Consider the following 19,216-nt stretch of genomic DNA (forward strand, 5'->3'; position numbering starts at 1 on the left):
CATAATTTAGTAAATTTCAGTACAAAGTCACCCTTATGAATAAGGCAGAAACAAGACTCCTGTGTTGCCCTTCTTACTTTCGACTTTGTGACCATTTGCTCGTCTTATGCACATGGTATGTATATTTGCAGAACTTAAAGTGACTGTTCTAAAAGTGAATTTAAATAAAGGACACAGCAGAAGACCGCTGAGATATCACTATAACCACTGGCCAACTCCCACCTTTTCCAGGGTTTAGTCCAGCCTAGGGGCATGGCTGGTGGGGAGGACAACAGGTTCTCAGACCCCCTAAATTTCTGGAGAGCCCCTTCCTAAATCCCACATGGCTCCACCTCCATAGATAGTGAAAATGGTTTGTGACGTCACTGACTCCTCCCTATGATGTCACACAGCCTCCCCCGGGAGCCACCCTTGCTCCTAGCAAAGCAATGCCTCTGGCCCAGCCCCAGCCCCCCCCGGGAAATTGGAAAGTCTACACCCTTGCATGGCAGGACTCTTTAAATGGGCCCATCAGGACATCCAAGTTTGTCACCTATCTTGCCAGAATGCAAGAGAAAAATGGACTTAACAGAACTAAAAATAAATACTGACTATGTGGATGCTTCCTACGTTTTCTGATTTCAGAATCAGGTGTACCGTTTTGGTGGCTTAAGAGAGCCACACTTGAGAGCCAGTGTGGTGTAGTGGTTAAGAGCGGCGGACTCTACTCAGGAGAATGGGGTTTGATTCCCCACTCCTCCACATGCAGCCAGCTGTGTGATCTTGAGTCAGTCACAGCTCTCTCAGAATTCTCTCAGCTCCACCCATCCCACAGGGTGTCTGCTGTGGGGAGAGGAAGAGAAGGAGATTGTAATCCACTTTGAGACTCCTTACAGTAAAATGAAGTATAAAAACCAACTCTTCTTCTAAAATCCTGATTTAGTTCATAGCTTGCTATATCTCCCCCCCCCTCTCATACTGTGAATTGGGAGCAATGAGGCAAATTGTTCTGGAGCATCATGAGGCTGAGGATGCTCCCAGCATATTGGTTCATATTGTCTAAATGATTTGTTGTATAGATTATTTATTATTACAATTTTTTCCATATTAGTAAAATTGTGGTTTAATATATTACGGTCACGGTCTTTTTTTACCATTATTCTGGTTCATTACCGTGATTCTCTCTGGTTCTATTCTGCTTTTAGGTGCAGAACCAACGACACCCTCCAGCACTGATTCAACAGGTGAAACTCAGTTGATTGTTTCCAGCCCTACAGTATCTCCCACACCCTTACAGCACCGCAGAAAGAGGCTATGAACAGAACTACAGGAGAGACAACAAAGTACATGCCTCCTGGCCCAATGCCAGCTGCTTGAGTAGTTGCAGGATTACTTCTGAGCAGCTGGCTGCAATCATGACCCTTAAGCATGTGGCTATAAAAACCAGCCAAGGGAGGATGTTAGGTGTGGAAGCAACAAGTTGAAATTCTTCTGACTCGGCAACCACTGCATTGGGCCCTGCCTCAACCCTGTGACTCTTCACACCATTTCCTGACTCTGCCTTTGTCTTGCTCCTGAAACTGCTTGTGAGTAACTCTTGGATTATCAGACCCTGCCGGACAGACTGACTCTTGGACTAGATTCCTGACTCTATGCTTATCCTTGAACAGGACCTTGAATACACTTCTTGAGTTGGTGCTCTTATCTTACTCACTCTGTGCTCTGACAGTGTGCCCTGTGCCATTCCTGGCCTGGCTAGTGACAAAAATAAAACATTGTATTCCACTAATAGAATCTCCAAATATACTTTTGGGATGATGCTTGTGGTGGTACTTGTTTCTAGCCAATTAGTTCCCTCCTTAATGCTGTTACTGCTGCCATTTGGGTACATGCACTATTTATGAATGCAGCCAAGCAGGGATCATGTCATAATTGTGATGCTATCACAGTGCCACAAGGCCACTCAAATCTGGTTACAGAATGCTGTCAGTAGCAGCAAAGAAAGTCAGGTCAGGGCCCTCATTCTCACTGAAGAGAAGCAGGGAAGGTGTTGGCCTGGTTGCTTTATCAACAAGCTGATGCAAACCCTTCCTCGACCCATTTGCATCAAGATCAAATGATTGTTTTAATCTGCCCTTATCAGTCACATGAAGCCATCACATTCATGATGTGATCCCTGAATTGCTGGAATCATATTGTAAATAACAGGAAACATGATGCTCACAGTAGCATTCCCCCCAATTTTGCACACCCAAAGCTATTTTTGGGCAGGAACGCACAGGAATGGAGTTCCGGCTGGCTCCCAAGTTCGTCACGCCCAGCAGGAACCTCATTAGCATAATAGACCCCACCCAACAGCAGAAACTCATTAGGATTGGCTGCATTAGGGATGTGTGGCCTAACATGCAAAGGAGTTCCTGCTACAAAAAAAGCCCTGGGTTGACAACAAACAAGGTAAGCAGAATAAGAAGCAAAAGGTGGGTGTGGCTGGATGACCACTCTTCTGGTAACATGGGGGTGCGGCTTAATGTGCTAATGAGCTGTGCTATCGGGGTGTGGCCTGATATGCTAATGAGTTTCTGCTGTTGGGTGTGGCCTGTTATGCTAATGAGTCCCTGCTGGGCTTTTTCTACAAAAAGAGACCTGCACACACCCCTAATGTAGCCAATCCTAATGAGTTTCTGCTGTTGGGTGTGGCCTGTTATGCTAATGAGTCCCTGCTGGGCTTTTTCTACAAAAAGAGACCTGCACACACCCCTAATGTAGCCAATCCTAATGAGTTTCTGCTGTTGGGTGTGGCCTGTTATGCTAATGAGTCCCTGCTGGGCTTTTTCTACAAAAAGAGCCCTGTTACACCTGTATTAAACCAAGATTAAGTCAGGATGTCTATGCTCCTACATTATTCAAAACCATAGTCAGACTAACTGCAATTAATGAACCAACTTCAAACCATAGTTTCACAGACCCTATCAGATTATAGTTAGTGGACTGGGTGCATGCAAACAATCAGGTTAACCATATGGTGCTTTCACACACACACTAAATAATGCACTTTCAATCCACTTTGCAACTGAATTTTACAGTGTGAAATGGCAAAATCGACTTCCAAACAGTCACTGAAGTAGACTGTGTTATTCAGCATGTGTGAAAGTGCCCCATAGTTAGCTTAATTAAACCATGGTTTCATATTATGTCTGAACTAAGCTGTCACATTACTGAGAAATTACAGTAATATGTTCCTGCCTTTGCATTACCATGCTTTCCAGCACATCAGTTTTGTCTGTATGAAAAGACAGCTTTTGTTATACTGTTCTCTTATCTGATTGGCTATAAATAAATCCAGACTGAATTCTGCATATTCTTCCCTACCTGTTCAGTGATATCTGACCGTTCAATAACAGTCAGGAATCCATTCTGTATCTAAAAATTTTAGACCTGCAGACAGTCATCTCATTTCACTCTTGCAGTTAATTCATAACAAATATATGAAATTAGACAAACTTCTATTCTATTTAATGCAGTAATTTTGAAAAACATTGACATATGGACACTGCCTGCTATAAGGGATTCCACTGCATTCCCATTATCTTTTGGAGAAAAGTTTTAAATGAACAGATTCCCAGGGTTGCATTTTAGTACCTACATTCCATTGCCATTATTATCATTGTTATTATTAATTTATTCTTGGCTATGGGTACATATAAAACTGCCCTTCAGATCACCCAGCTGTGTGTTATTATAGAGGCAGAATCAATTTAAAGCCATGGTTGGGCTAAGCACTGGCAATCTTCCCTGCATTTTGTACCAATGCAGAGCTTCACACATTTATTTCACAAACCAGCTGAACTAGAATTCTTGGTTTAAAGGTCATTTTGTCTATGGCTGTGCAACTATTTCATTTTCATACATATACATTGTGAGCATTTTTGTCCATCTATTTTCTTTGGTAGTTTTTCCTTTTTGTTTTGTTTTTAATATAATACCATGTATACTCAAATACAGGAACCAATTTTAATGGTAACAATGAATTTTAGTATAATTGGGGAAAAGACAGCTGCAATTTCACTTCAAGCTGTGATAACCCATGTCAGAAAGTGCAGTTTTCAAACTGAAATGGCATATTTGCAAAAAAAAAAAAAACACACCAAACAAACAAACCAGAAATATCCCAAAGTTGGACAAACTAAGTTTAAAACTAGGCTCAACGATGTCTTTAATAACCCAAGATCTGTCAATGAATTTGCTTATAAGTAAGTTTGCTTCATGCAAAATCAACAAAATTTGGCAGATGGTTGGATCATAGATTCTGTTGACATTTTAGACCCGTGGCTTGGTTTGGACCTCTGCTTTGATGTGCAAAGATCAGGAGCTACAGCCAGCTCTCTTAATTCTTGCATTCCCCATGTCTGGAGCAATTCGCTCAATGTTCAGGTACTTAAGAGTGACATACTCATTCAGTTGTCTTCCTAGTGTTGGGTTTTATATGAAACTAGGAAAAAGGCCCATTGTGGAAATAAATACAAAGAGCTCTAGAAAGAGGCTCTGGGCGGGTGCCCTGGCCTTGAGCACTCAGTGTCAATTTGCTGTGGTGACCTCAGCAGGGTATAATGACACCACGTCCACCATTTTCTCCAGAGGAACTGATCTCTGCTACCTGAAGAACAGTTGTAATTTTGCGTGATCTCCAACCCTCACCTGGAGATTGGCAACAATGGTTCCCCAGGAGGGAATGGCTGGTTTGGAGGGTGGAGTCTATGACATATACCTGTCTGAGGTCCCACTCCTCCTGAAACCTCACTCTCCTCACGCTCCATCCCTCAAATCCCAGGAATTTCCCAGCTGGAGTTGGCAACCCTATCTCATTCCCAGCCAACCATCAACCTACCTTTATTTTCCCCTCACTCTTCAGCTTTTCACCCACCCACCTGCAGCCTCTACTGTGCTCTGAAGCCCTGACTGCTACGTCACATTGGCTGTCATACAGGGGCCATGTCAGCAGGATATAAGGACACAGGGTCCACCATTTTCTCCAGGGGAACTGATTTCTGCCATCTGGAAAGCAGTTGTAATTCTGAGTGATCTTCAGCCCTCACTTGGAAATTGGCAACAATGGTTTCTCCGAATAGCCACTAAGGGGAAATGTATTTTACCTCAAAACAGCAACAGCAAACTGTTTAGAATGTTAGAGGCAAAGGCCAACGAGGCCGCATATGCAAATGACCTTTGTGTTCCGAGGCAAAGGCCAATCAGGCCACATATGCAAATGACCTCTGTGTTCTGACTGGCTATGGGGTGGGAGGAACAGCAAACTGTTTAGAATGTTGGAGGCAGGACTCAGGCAATGCAGCCAGTGGATAGGGAAACCCTCTAAATGACAGATCACAGAGCCAACTGATTTGGAAGCATGTTGGAATGTTCAGGGGAGTCCATGACCAAAACAGAATTATATATAAGGAGAGATGTTTGGTATTATTTTGACTGCTTGAATTTGCTGATCCCCCAGCCCAGATATCTATATTATTTTTTCTGTTTTCAGTCAACCTAGATCTTCAGCATTACTGCCATGCTCATAAAGGCACCTCACTACTTTGTCAAAGATTGCCATTTTATGAGCCACGACCTCAGAGAGCATTCCTCTAAGCTGAGTGCAGCATCTAAGCCCATATAGGAGAGGTAAGTGGTGGAAGGCAGGTTTTTATCTTTACACTCAACTATTTCAGTATGGACTGGGTTTAGACTGGAAGGTGGGAAACGTTCACAATGATACACATCCGAGGCACCTCTGTTCTTAGACTGCATATAACAACACTGTTTGCCAGACTGAGTGCTTCTAGACTTAGAACTGAGGTCACCACAGGCCTAGACAGTTCTGTGAACAAGGACTTTTCCACATTGTTTTTTTCTGTTGGTTCTAGCCCCATATTGTTTCTTTTTATCTTCCAATTTCCGCACTCATTTTTGTGTCTATAGTTTTCACTTAGGTATTTTTTTGTTATTCCCTGTTTTTTTCTGGTCGTTTTGGAACCAATTTTACCTCAGTCTTTTTCTGGAAGGCAATTTTGAATTGGCTTTTCCCTCAAGCATAATGTTTCTGTTGGTTTTCTTTGTTCCATCCATTCCCACCCATCTCTAGCCCACTTTTCAATGACTGGTCTATTGTCATCCTCAAACCACTCCCTCTCCCCTGCCCTGAAGATGTTTTAAAACATTAAGCATTTTGATGTTTAAAAACATTAAAAACAGCCCTAAAATATCAATATACTGATGTAGTGTTGTAATGATAGTTTATGTGGGTTCTCTGAATTCCCAGTTCTTATTTTTTTAAATAAAGTAAGTCTCTAGTTTTTTCTCTCCTCAAGATACAAGGAAAAAACCATATCTCCATGAGGGGACAGGCTAAAGACTTACTTAAAAAAAAATAAACTGACTCCACAACTGTAAAAATGCACAGGGAGGACAAATGCAATGAACAGCCATCCCCAAACTGATTCCAATGCTTGTGGACCAACTGTCAAGAAAATTAGGAGTAAGGCAAGCATGCAGAAAAGGTCAAAGCCTTTTAGTCATTAATTCATACATAGTAGACCATATCTCACTCACATGTCATAAAGAAAAAGAGAAAGAAAACATATTCAGATGTTGCCATGAGTGCCTGATTTACCCAAGCAAAGGATGCAGAAAAGAGAGCTGAGATTTTTACCTGCCCAAGAGTGCATTCCATGCCACCAAGAAAGTCTGCATCTTTCAGCCCATTGTGACTGCTGCTGATGTCATGCACTTCAAATCGTAGCCGCTGAACCTCTTCAAAGTAAAAGTCCACTGTGAAAAGCTTTGAGAAGATGGGATTTATGCAAGTCCGAATCACTTCTGTCCTGTCAACCTGTCAATTGAGAGAGTTTACAGCAATGAGCTTCCATTCTACTTAAAACAAAGCAAAATGAATTTTTTAAAAAAACTTCCACAGCCAATACAATGAGAGTTATAAATGGTTATTTAATATTATTACAGTTTTTTAAAAATGCCTTTTAAAATAAAATAAGCTACCAGGATAAAATCATTTTAACGGCTTTAGAAGGGTAGAATATATTCAGATTTTTCAAAGGAAATAGGCAATTATATTAGAGGTGAAACTCACATCCATATGAGGTTTGTGCATACAATGACTGTATTTTATTACTGGAAGAGGTCAGTTGACTATGTAATAAAGAGAATCAGTTGAACTGATGTGTGGACAGAAAAGGATATAAGCAACAACAATTATCTGAACATTTGGGATGTGGGGAAAATGTCAGGTTGAGGATTGATTTATACATGCATTCCTTGACAGATTGTTTCTGGCTGACTTGCTGATGAATATGTGAACTGTTTCCAATGAAAGGTACTATGGACAAAAGATAGTTGTAACTACAGTAACAGGACAGGATTTGTTTGCAACTAATTCTAGTTCAATAGATTGCAAAAGCAGGTAAAGCAGAACAAGATGCAATGATGAACATGGGGCTGCTGCCAAAAATGGCAACCCCGGGTGATTCCGCGCTAGACCTTAAATCCTGGTTCAACTCTGTCCCCGAACTTACATTCTACACCACACTCGAGTTCACCCCTGTAATTATCTCAAGGTATTTTTTGTTTCCACATGACATTGAGGTCACCCCAGTTTTGCTCCACACTTGTCCCAGGATAAACAGACGCTGTTATAACAACCAAGGATAAATGCAAGGTATCGTGTCACGAGTTGAACTCTGATAAAACCATGGATGAGATCCAAGTGCGGAAAGGACCCCCATGTTGAGTCTTCCAGCTAGGGATGTGCATTCAGTTCATCCGAACCGAATGCACCCCTGAAAAAGGGCCATTTGGCCCCCTTTCAGGCAACCGCGGGTCGAATCAGATTCTCTGATCTGATTCTGTCTGCCGCCGAAAGCAGCCGCCCAGCCCCAGGGAAAGCATGGGGAGGCATTTAAAAGCCTCACTGCACCTTCCCCGGCCTTTCCTAGCTGGCTTGCCTCAGTGGGCAAGCTAATAAAGGCGGGGGGGGGGGCTCTGGAAGCCTTCTCCAGCTCGCGCATTTAAATGCCTCCCCACTCCCTCCCATTCCCTTCAATGAAGGGAGTGTGCTGCCTTTGTGGCACGACTGGGGGGGATTTAATCTTTAAACCTACAGTCACGCTGCAGAGGTGGCACACTCCCTTCATTGTGGGGAGCCTGGGCAAGCCCCCCCTTGGAGGGAAGGCTTGTCCAGGTGCCCCTGGCCGAATCTGCTTCGGCTGGCCCTGAATGAGCCCCGAATCGGCTTAAGTTGTCGAGAGTGGCATTTGGGGGTCATTCGGCCAGCTGAATCAAATTCGGCCCCATTCAGCCGAACCGAATCGGGACGAAATTTTTTTTTTGCACATCCCTACTCCCAGCCTCTTTCCTGTACATATAGCAACAGAAACATATGCTGTGATACTTGACAGACAGTGCCATCTTAAAAACAGTTACATCCTTCTGATTCCTTTGAAGTCAATGGGCTTAGGAGAGTATAACTCTCCTCAGGATGGCCCTGAAAGCGGTGTTTTCTTTACCTTTTTCTACATCATTGGCTACTGGTAGGAGCATGAAAATGATGAGCATGAAGACTCATATCCATTGCTAATGTTACAGGGAGATAAGAGAAAATCCAGCATGGGGTTGCTGGTTTTGGTGTCAATGCACAGTGGAAAGGAAGATCAGTGTGCCCTGAAGGAATATTATGCTGTCACTCCAGTCTACATACCAAGTGTTGTTGTGGTTGAAAAATCATATCATGACAACTTTCCACAGTGAGTGATTTCTCAAAGGTGTGGGATCTCACATCTTAAGTACGTTTAAGATGGAAGCTTTCTGCAAGCTTTAACTTTTGTTCAAATGTTAAGAGAAAATAGCAATACCTAAACACAAAAATGGCATTAATGAACTAGTGAATGGCCAACAACACCTCCCCCCCATTAGTAAGGTAACACCTATCCTTTTTTTCTCTGCATATGTAACAGATGATCAAGAAAATGTGAACACAATTATTTTATGCCAGTTCCTGAATATTGATTAAATCCGAGGAAGCCTTTATTGTAGTATGTGGCAAAGCAGAGCGATGTTATTTTTAGGACGAATGGAAATTAACAAGATGAAACTTTCCAGGCAGTAATAACTTATATGAGATTCCAACGCAAGCACAAAGCAATTTACACTTCACTTGGTAGCTCATGAGTAAGTTTTTATTAACTCTGCTTTCACACCATTTCATCTGCATTCCACAAATGAAAAGCCATCAAAAAAGGTCATCATACTTTATAGACATTGTTTTCACATTAAGGGATGTTTGAAAATATTGAACAGTAGGGATGTGGAGTTAACCCCTTTCTCAATACAACACTGGATTGTAACAGAAAGCAAACATGCGCCCCAGTATTCCCCAAATTTATGTTGGTCCAGAGATGTGCCATCCAGCAAGTTTAAGACCTGGAAAAATTCCTGCATGCACCACCACTCATAACTTCAAACACATCTCTTTTTTTAGTGAAGACAATTCAGACATTCTATTAAAATGTGAATGGTAAAACACTGAATGATCTGGAGGTATATGTGAATCAGATTTGAATCTCTTGCTGCTCTTCCTGTGTCCCTGATCTACCATTTCTTGGCATTATGGACACCCGTTAATTCAATATACATAGCCCCAGTCAAGTTGCAAAAAGCCAGCACCAATTTAGCAAGGAGAATTTGCTATTCATTTCCAGTGCTGTACGAAAGCAAGAAATTGCAAGTAGATAAATAGGTACCACTTCCGTGGGAAGGTAACAGCGTTCCGTGCACCTTGGTGTTTAGTCATGCTGGCCACATGACCACGGAAAAATCTTTGGACAGCTCTGGCTCTTCGGCTTTGAAACGGAGATGAGCACCGCAACCCTAGAGTCGGACTCGACTGGCTTTCGAGCAAGGGAACCTTTACCTTTACCTTTTTTACTTGCTAACTAGCTGGGTACCACTTCTTGTTTGCCTAGTAGATCTTTATACTGTCCCTTCAGTGATTCAAGATGGTGCACAAGAAGCAGAATATCTGCCCTCTGGAGAAAACAATGGACTCTGTCATTAAACCCTGCTGAGGTCGCCACAGGAAACTGACACTGTTTGCCCAAAGCCAGAGCACTCTCCCAGAGCCTCTTTCTAGATCCCGTTGTATTTATTTCCGCAACGGGCATTATTTCTAGTCTGTATATAAAACCAAACCACAATACATCCCAGTCTCAATAAAACCAATACATAGCTAACAAAACATAAAAGGATGAAATTCTACCTCCTTCATTACCAGTAGGGAAAAAAAGCCCAAAAGTTTTTTAGAGTTGCCTCTGGAATATTGCATAGTTTGTGCAAGTAAAGTGCCAAGAGGAAGAAGTTTCATAAACTGTGAAATACCACTAGAAATATTTCTCACGTGGCTTTACTCTGATGGTGATGCACTTACGGGATAATAAGTGCCCCTAACAAGTTCCTAACTACACCTTATCTTTTCCATTGCATGTTCCCTTGGGCACACACAAACATGTTTTTCGAGTTTCATGCAAGAAACTTAATTCCAGGCATGTATGGGCCCAATTCTGACTGGATTGGGATCAACCTGAAATAGCTTCAGGTGGTGTAATTCGCCTCACTAGGGGCCTCATATGCAGTGATGGGGAACCCCTAGGTTTCTCCATAACAGAGAATAACAAGTCCCTGGGGCTGCTTCATTCTGAGAAAATGGCATTTCGGAGGGGTGTGCTTAAACCCTCTCTACCCATGTGTTATGGACCATGACTTGCAGGCTTAAGCCTCCCCCCATGCCATTTTCCCAAACTTACATGACCCTAAAAAGGTAAAGGTAAAGGTTCCCTTGCTCGAAAGCCAGTCGAATCCGACTCTAGGGTTGCGGTGCTCATCTCCGTTTCAAAGCCGAAGAGCCAGCGCTGTCCGAAGATGTTTCCGTGGTCATGTGGCCGGCATGACTAAAAACCAAGGCGCACAGAACGCTGTTACCTTCCCACTGAAGTGGTACCTATTTATCTACTTGCAATTTCTTGCTTTCGAACTGCTAGGTTGGCAGGAGCTGGAACTAGAGATGGGAGCTCACTCCGTCATGCGGCACCCGGGTCTCGAACTGCTGAACTACCGACCTTCCGTAGCCTGCAGTTCAGTGTCTTAACCACTTGAGCCACCGCATGACCCTAGGGGCATATTATTTGCTCTTTTGGGGAAACTAGGTGTACCCCATCACTGCATGTAGAGCTACCAGTGAGGCAAATAACACTACCCCCAAGACGATGTCAAAGTGATCCTGATCTAGTCCAGATTGGGTGCACATGGGCCTGTGATTAAGTTCCCAGCACGGGACTCACAGGGGAAACGTAATGTATAGCCCTATCTCTGCAGATTTCAGGAGCCAGACAAACTGGAGGAGGCAGTACAACCAGGTACTATGTATGCACCAGAGCTGGACATTTTTGCTGCTCTTGAAAGCCTTCTCTCCAACGGCAAAGGCAATGCTCAGCTAAGTGGGTAGTCTGGTGATTCTGTTTGCTGCTGGAAAATACACACAGCAACTAGAGACCATGTTCGGTCTCTTCCCCCAGAAGAATAGGACACAGTTTGAAGACTGTGTCTAGTCCAAGGACCCGAAGCCTCAGCATATTTATAGGTGGAGTTAAAACTCACTAAGATGTCTCAGATGTGGAGCCCTCCTTGTTCCCATGAGGCCATGTTTTTTTGCATTGTACACACACACTCACACAAGCACGATACTACTATCAAGATAGCAAAGTGCCCCCCATAGCCTCTAGCTATTTCTCACTCTCATACACATTCATTTCCCACTCTCTAGTCTGTCTGATCCATTTTTTGTCAGGAAGACAAACTTTCCCTGAGCTGCTGCTTGAACATTATCATTAGGTACCCAATCCTCTTGGGAGAAGTGCCTTTCAAGTTTCTTCAAATGTGCTACTTCAGAGGGGTTCATAATTCTGAGGCTGATCCAGCTGCTTGTAAGAAGGGTGAGTGTCCATTAAAGTATGAGATGAACAGAGGAAGAAAATTTGAAGCTAGACAATTCTGTCAAAGAGGAAATATATGAAAAGATGCATGAAGAATCTTAACTTTACAGCATCACATTTTCTCCCAGTCTTGTCTAGGGCTGCCAAATCCCCCCGGGGGGCAGATTTCCCCCCGCTTTGGAGGCCCGATTTCCGCCGCTGCAGAATCGGGCCCCGGGGGAAACCCCACCCCAGCGTGCATGTCAGCCGGATGTGACGTGCTGATGCCGGGCACGCTGGGGGTGGGGCCACAGCCACTTGAGGGGAAAACATAGAGTTTTCCCCTCAAATGGCTGTGGCCCCACCCCCAGTGTGCCCGGCGTCAGCACATCACATCCGGCTGACGTGCATGTGGCGCATTCGCGCTTTGCGCGTGCGCTTCGGACGCCGGACGGGAGCCCCCCGCCGCCAGGTCAAAAATATTTGGCAACCCTAGTTCTTGTCATTAATGTCCTTTTAACTGATCGATATATCTAATTCTGAACCTGGACCCAGAATGCAGATTTAAAAGATCACGCAACTGTACAGGAGGATGTTTGTACAAACCAAGGGATTCCCCCATGTTTACAGAAAAATCCAGGAGGTGTCTGAGAGAGAAAGTTTGGGGGGGGGGGAACAAAGCAAAGAAGCAACATGTGTGGCTGAAACAAAAAAATGGCAACCAAGGTCTCACAAAGTCACAGTCCAGCACTGTAGGGTTGCCTAGGGACCCCCTAATGGACACTTAAAATAAAAGTCAGGAGTGGCCGAGGGAAGGGAGAGAAAACAATGGGAGGAGACTGAGGGGAGGGTATGGAAAGGAGGGCCCTGTGGTGACAATAACAGGAAGGGAAGCCAAAGGGTGTGGAGGTGGAGGAAAGGAGGCTCATAGTTTTGGGAGGAGACATAGAGAGGAAGTGTGGAACAGCAGGTCTGGTAAGCTTTCTTCTCCAAGCCTCCCCCTCCAGCAGCCAGCTGGTGGGCACAAGCAAGATCTGGAGCAGAAAGCCTGTCCTGTGTACCTTCTGCTTCCCCATGCACTGCCCTGTGTATTTTCTGCTTCCCCATGCACCTTCTGCTTCCCCATGCACTGTCCTGTATACCTTCTGCTTCCCCATGCACCTTCTGCTTCCCCATGCACTGTCCTGTGTACCTTCTGCTTCCCCATGCACTGGGATTGGAGCAAAAAGCATGCCCAACTGCTGCAGCTTGCTTTCAGCTCATTCAGCACGCACGTGTGTGTGTGGAGCTTGCAGAGGAAACCACTGAGGGCTTTCTGCTTTATGCCCGGTGTAATGTATCCAGTCCAGACAAGTCCAGACAAGTCCAGAAACAAACGTTGAGCTTCGCTCCAAGAGACAATGGACTATGTGGATCCTAGCCCGCTCCAATCAGGGGGCTAGGTTCCCGGCCGAGAGCCTATGGGACTCTCGGCCACTGTAAATAACCTATAGGGAAGTAAGGGTGTGTTTTGGGTGGCGGTTTCTCAGGGGATATAAGCCGGCCTGCAAGACGGCCAAAGTCGTCTTGTTCCTGATCGAATAAAATACGCTTTGCTGAAATCACTCTCCGTCTGCGTACTTTTCACCCGGCATTCTCCATCCTCTGGGATGGGGAGGCTTATCTTAACACAAGGGACCAACAAGCAAGGGGAAAATGGGATTTCCCCTCCTCCACAAGTTGTCATCCCCCCCCACCCCCCATTTCTACTAAGTTAGTCCCCATTCTGTGGAGGATAATTTAGTCATATAGGCAAGGAGGATAACCCCAATATTTGTCACACATTTATGGGGATTGGATCTGGTCCTGGCCCATGCAAAAAGTAGATTCCTCTTTTCTCTCTCTCATGAATTTATAAACTACCTCTCCAGAGACCTGTTCAAGACAGCTAGGGATTTTAAAAACCCACATTTTAAATAAACAACATTAATTTATTAAAACAACACAATAAACCCAATATCCCAATATCCCAAGTAATGAAGAGATGCCTGATGCAGAGCCTTTTCAGAAATGGTACCCTCCCCCCCCCCCCGCCACGAGAGCTCTGTCTCTAACTGCTGGCTGCCTCCCCTACATGGGCGGAGGAGGCTCCGAGAGCAGCGCTTCAGATGAGGATCTTAATGGGTAGACCTGCAGGTAGTCCTTTGGGGACCCAGCCCCAAGCCATTTAGAGCACAGCACTCAGAAAGAAAGAGGCTGCCAGTACAGATCTTTCAGCACTAGAATGAAATGGCCCCTGTCTCCAGCTGCCGACAGCAAGCCGGTCACCATGTTTTGGATAGACTGAAGTGAAGCTTCTGGACAGTTCTGCCTATCGGCACTCTTATATCTTGACCACATGGCTTGAGGGTCGATGGCTATGGGAGCTGGTGTAACACAGTAGACAAGAGAATGAGCTGCGCTGTGGGAGGCTGCCAGTTCAAATCTCATCTCAGCCACAAGCGCGATCCTTTTTACTTCCTACAGCATTTCCTTCCAGGGCCCAAACCTTCTCAGCATGCTGAGCAATCTATGTAGGAAATGAATCAATCACAGCAGTTTGCAAGATGAGCTGTCAGTCAATATTGCGCTCTGTGGGACATGAAGTTTGGTTCGTGTATTATGTAATGACGATGTTAGATTTTTTTCCAGATTAAGTGCCTCATTTAGCATTCCGTGCACCTCAGCGTTTAGTCATGCCGGCCATACGACCATGGAAATATCTTCGGACAGCGCTGGCTCTTCGGCTTGGAAACAGAGATGCGCGCCCCCCCCCAGGGTCGGATTCAGCTAGCTTTCGAGCAAAGGAAACCTTTACTTTGTGGAGAAAACAGTCTTTGAAGGTAGGTAGCAAAACAATCTGAAAATCATCTTTACAACAGGGAAAGATGTTCCATAAAAGGTCTATATCACAGGGTGCCTGTAGGCTAATCTGTTCACGAAGGATGGCTCTCATAGATGTTCATGACATAGTCCAAAGTCCTATTTTCTAGCAATAAAAGTAAGTCTAGGAATATATATTTGGTGGGTCTGTTTTCAGTTTTCCTATCAGCAGCAGAAGTTCATGTATACATGCATCCTTGTTCACACATGCAGGGACATGAGGTGGCAGAGATCTGAGGTGGTAGAATGGAGTGCACCATTTTAGACTACTCCCTATGCAAAGAACTCCCTCCCCCAGAGGTGCTGGTTTTCTATTTGCAGCAATCAGGCTTACCAAGCTGCCTGCTGTGTCTGCCAGCTTCACCCCTTCACACAGCAGGAGAAAATTGGGGGGGGGGGTTTTGATGTCATGGATGCAGCCTTTATCATAGAAATCGGTGCATTCCTAGAGTGGCATAGGGGGGCAGTGACTGTCGCTTCAGTGATGCTTCCTCCCCCTAATGCTCCTAATTGAGAGCCAGTTTGGTGTAGTGGTTAAGTGCGCGGATTCTAATCTGGGAGAACCGGGTTTGATTCCCCACTCCTCCACTTGCACCTGGCTGGATGACCTTGGGCAAGCCATAGTTCTGATAACAGCTGTTCTTGAAAAAAGAGCAGTTTCTGTCAAGAGCTCTCTCAGCCCCACCTACCTCACAGGGTGTCTGTTGTGGGGAGGGGAAGGGAAAGGAGTTTGTAAGCCGCTCTGAGACACCTTTGGGAAGTGAAGGGCGGAGTATAAATCCAATCTCTTCTTCTTCTTCTTCTTCCGAGGGGCTGGCAGGGCTGGCAACGCTAACGGCCATCATCAGTGTACTGCCCTCTTATGCACCGCTGCTAGAAGGAAGTTATTTATTTTTATTTATTTATTGGGATTTTTATCCCGCCCTCCCCGCAAGACGGGTGGTAACCAGACCTTGAGTAGCGGGAGATGTGGACACCAGGTGGAGCCTTAGAATGGCAGTGTGGTAGGGAAGCTGGGAGTGCTGGCCCTCTTGGTGGGGAACTCCTAACGTGACAGTTGTTGGCAGCGTACCAAAGGAGGAGCAAGAGAAAAAATCCTCCAAGGGTCTGGCAGGCCAAGAGAGTGGAGCATTGTCAGGCAGAGATTCAAGACAGTCGCTGGGCACCTAGATGTCTTGGAGGTCCAAACGAAGCAGGGCTCGTGGGCCACCTGGACCATTCTGCCACAGTAACATCAGTTGTGACATTGCAAACCTAACTTCCAAGCTACGGCTCTTTTCGTTGTGTCATTACAAATGAATACCTTGAGGAGGGAACTTTTAAGGTTTACCCCATGAGCAATCTTTAAAAGAATATTTACAGTGCCATTCTAATCAGAGTTACACTATTCTAAGCCCAGTGGAGTTAGAAAGGTATAATTGTTTAGGATTCGGCATAAATATGGAGGAAATACAGCAATCTAAACACTTTTGTACCTCCCAGAGTAAAAATCCAGCAGTTGCCTCCCTTCCCTTTCAGTTAGGGTTGCCAAGTGGAATCTCCTTACCGGCGGGGGAGTGTCGCCAGGCTTCGGGAGCTCTCCTCCGATGCGCGTGTGCGCCGCCAGCACGTCCCGGAAGTCACACGCGACGTCGAGCACATTGGGGGTGTGGCCCCGATCTATGGTTTTCTCTTCGACAATCGGGACCACGCCTCCAACGTGATCGATGTGGTTGTGTCACCTCTGGTGACGCAGCCATGCTGCGCTTCGGGGGGCGGAGTTCCCCCTGGGGCCCGATTCTGCAGTGGTGGAAATCGGGCCTCCAAAGCGGGGGTTTATCCACCCCCACCCCCACTTGGCAGCTCTACTTTCAGTTTACCTAAAGCATGCACCTGGTAAATCAACCCAAGGTCCCCCAGCTGACTTTATGTGGAGAAGTGGGGAATCAAACCCAATTCTTCAGATTAGAGTTTGCTGCTCTTAACCACCACCTCAAAATGGTATTTCCAAAGCTTCGTGCTTGAGCGAGACTTAGGACTTTCCCACTCCTACCTGTCTTCTGCTAGAAGAAAAACATTTTAAAATGTGGGGGCTTTGTCAAGCCCAAATCCAAACGTAAAAGGTATTTCTCCACAGTTACAATATAAACATTGGCAAATAAAGGAAAGAAACATCTAACGGAAGATGCGGTCGCTGAAAGTGATCTGCAATACAAAATAATATTTGATCTTTTTAGAACAAGAGTCTTTCTGACTGAAGCAGTACAGGAGAGCTTTAAAACAGTCAATCAACTGTCAAGCTTAAACAAGAATGGTGTAGGTGGGGCATGCCCATTCCTTAAATGACACTTTATCCTCGCAATCAAGACTACAGATAGGAAAGCACATTTGATGAATGATTTTAGTTTTATTCACTTATAGATTATAGCACTTACAATCAAGTTGATGAGGCAGATTTACCAAACCAAAACAGTTCCCTGTATACATGTTTGTGTATTGTTCTGCGGTGGTGCAAAAGAACCTGTAATGGACATTTTGCTTTTGCTTTTACTGAAACCCCAAATTTCACCCAACTGCTTTTCTACGCATAGCTGGAAGACAAAGAAAAAGGAAGTACTGATTATTTAAGGAAGGGAGCATAACAGCATCAGAATCAAGTGAAAATATGGACAATAAAAGGTGAGGTGAGTTTCTTCTATTCCACTTTTCCTCCAAGGGTCACTTGGGTCACTTCTTGGGTCCTTGATCCAAGGTCATCCATTGAACGTCCTCACAAATTACAGATTTGAACCTGGGCCTTCCCTATCATAGTCCATCACTGTAGTCACCTCATCAAGCCAACTCTCAAGTAGGGTTGCCATTTGCCCAGTGGGGGTGAGGGATCCCTCAATTTGGTGAGCTTCTGCTCACCACTGACCAGCTGGTCAGCAGGAGGGAATTCTCCCCTCAAACAGCAATGTTGCATGCAACATGCCTCTATCACCCAGAAGTAACACCAGGGGTGTCACTGACTTTTGAGCAAAACTCTATGGTTTGAAGCTGATTCTACCATCAAGTTTTGCCCAAAAGCCAGAGTGTCGTCCCCAGTGTTGCCAACATCACTTCTGGGTGATGCAGGCACATGACATGCAATGTCACAGTTTCGGGGTGGGGTGGGAAGTGATGTCACTTCCCACTTCTGGAATGTCCTCCCCACCCCCCTGCTGGCGGGCAAAAGGTACCTGGCAACCCTCAAGGAAGCTCTCATAGGCTCTGTGTTTTCAAATATTGTTTTATTTGAAATCTAGCTGTTCAGAGCAGTCATCTTATATACTCCTTCTTTAAGACAGTGTTAAAATCCAAGTCAACAGATCTCTAGGCAAGGAACAGGAGTTTATGGAGAGGAGTGTTTCCACTGGAGTTTTTGCGTGCACCTCAGTTAGAAAAGGGGCCATATACAGACAGACACAGGTTTGGGGTGCCCCTGATCACAAACAGTGAATACTCAAGTGGTCTGAACATCAATAAAATAACTGTAGTACTTCTGAAGGTTCCACTGGGTAACTTCCTGCTTGGAACCTCAACTCAGGGGCTAGTGATGGTTGCCAAGGAGTCCAGTCTCCTTAAACTGAGACTAAAGTTATGCTACTGCCTAGAAAAATTATAGCAACAAGTTGGATCCGTTCCAGTCCGGCTTCCGCCCGGGCCACGGGACTGAGACAGCACTGGTGGCCCTCACAGATGACCTCCGTAGGCACCTGGATCGGGGCGGGACGGCGGTGCTTCTGTTGTTGGACCTGTCGGCTGCGTTCGACATGGTCGATCACCGGTTGCTCGCTCACCACCTCGCCGACGTGGGGATTCGGGGACTCGCCGTGCAGTGGCTTGTCTCCTTTCTCCAAGGTCAGGGACAAAGGGTGGCGCTCGGTGGGAGTACATCCCAGAGGCACCCACTTGAATGTGGAGTGCCACAGGGAGCAGTGCTCTTGCCGATGTTGTTTAACATCTATATGCGCCCCCTTGCCCAGATTGCCCGGAGGCATGGGCTGGGTTGTCATCAATATGCTGATGACACCCAGCTCTATCTGTTGCTGGGTGGCCGGTCTGGCTCTAGCCCGGAAAATCTGGACCGGGTGTTGCGGGACGTAGCGGACTGGCTTAGACAGAGTCAACTGAAACTAAATCCGACGAAGACGGAGCTCCTATGCCTGAATCAAAGCGGTGCAGGGGTAGGGGTCCCACTTCCGGCCTTCGGTGGGGCACCATTGGTGCCAGCGCCGAGGGCAGGAGTTTGGGAGTGCTCCTGGACGCTTCCTTAACAATGGAGGCCCAGGTAGCAGCCACTGCCAAGGCAG

General features: G+C 45.5%; 1 protein-coding gene across 1 annotated transcript in view; it reads right to left on the reverse strand.

Annotated features, from left to right (window-relative positions):
* The window catches only part of CPNE4 (copine IV), a 128,908-nt gene extending 121,788 nt beyond the window's left edge, over positions 1–7,120 (reverse strand). Inside the window, exons 1-2 of the mRNA XM_015413840.1 lie at positions 7,115–7,120; positions 6,680–6,859 (exon numbers count right to left, since the gene is read on the reverse strand). Coding sequence (XP_015269326.1) covers positions 6,680–6,859; positions 7,115–7,120 — 186 coding nt within the window. The remainder of the gene's footprint in view (positions 1–6,679; positions 6,860–7,114) is intronic.
* Between the last annotated feature and the right edge of the window lie 12,096 nt (positions 7,121–19,216).

The sequence above is a fragment of the Gekko japonicus genome, unplaced genomic scaffold, assembly GCF_001447785.1.
Source record: "Gekko japonicus isolate JY-2015 unplaced genomic scaffold, Gekko_japonicus_V1.1 scaffold981, whole genome shotgun sequence".
In the NCBI taxonomy this organism is placed as follows: Eukaryota; Metazoa; Chordata; class Lepidosauria; order Squamata; family Gekkonidae; genus Gekko; species Gekko japonicus.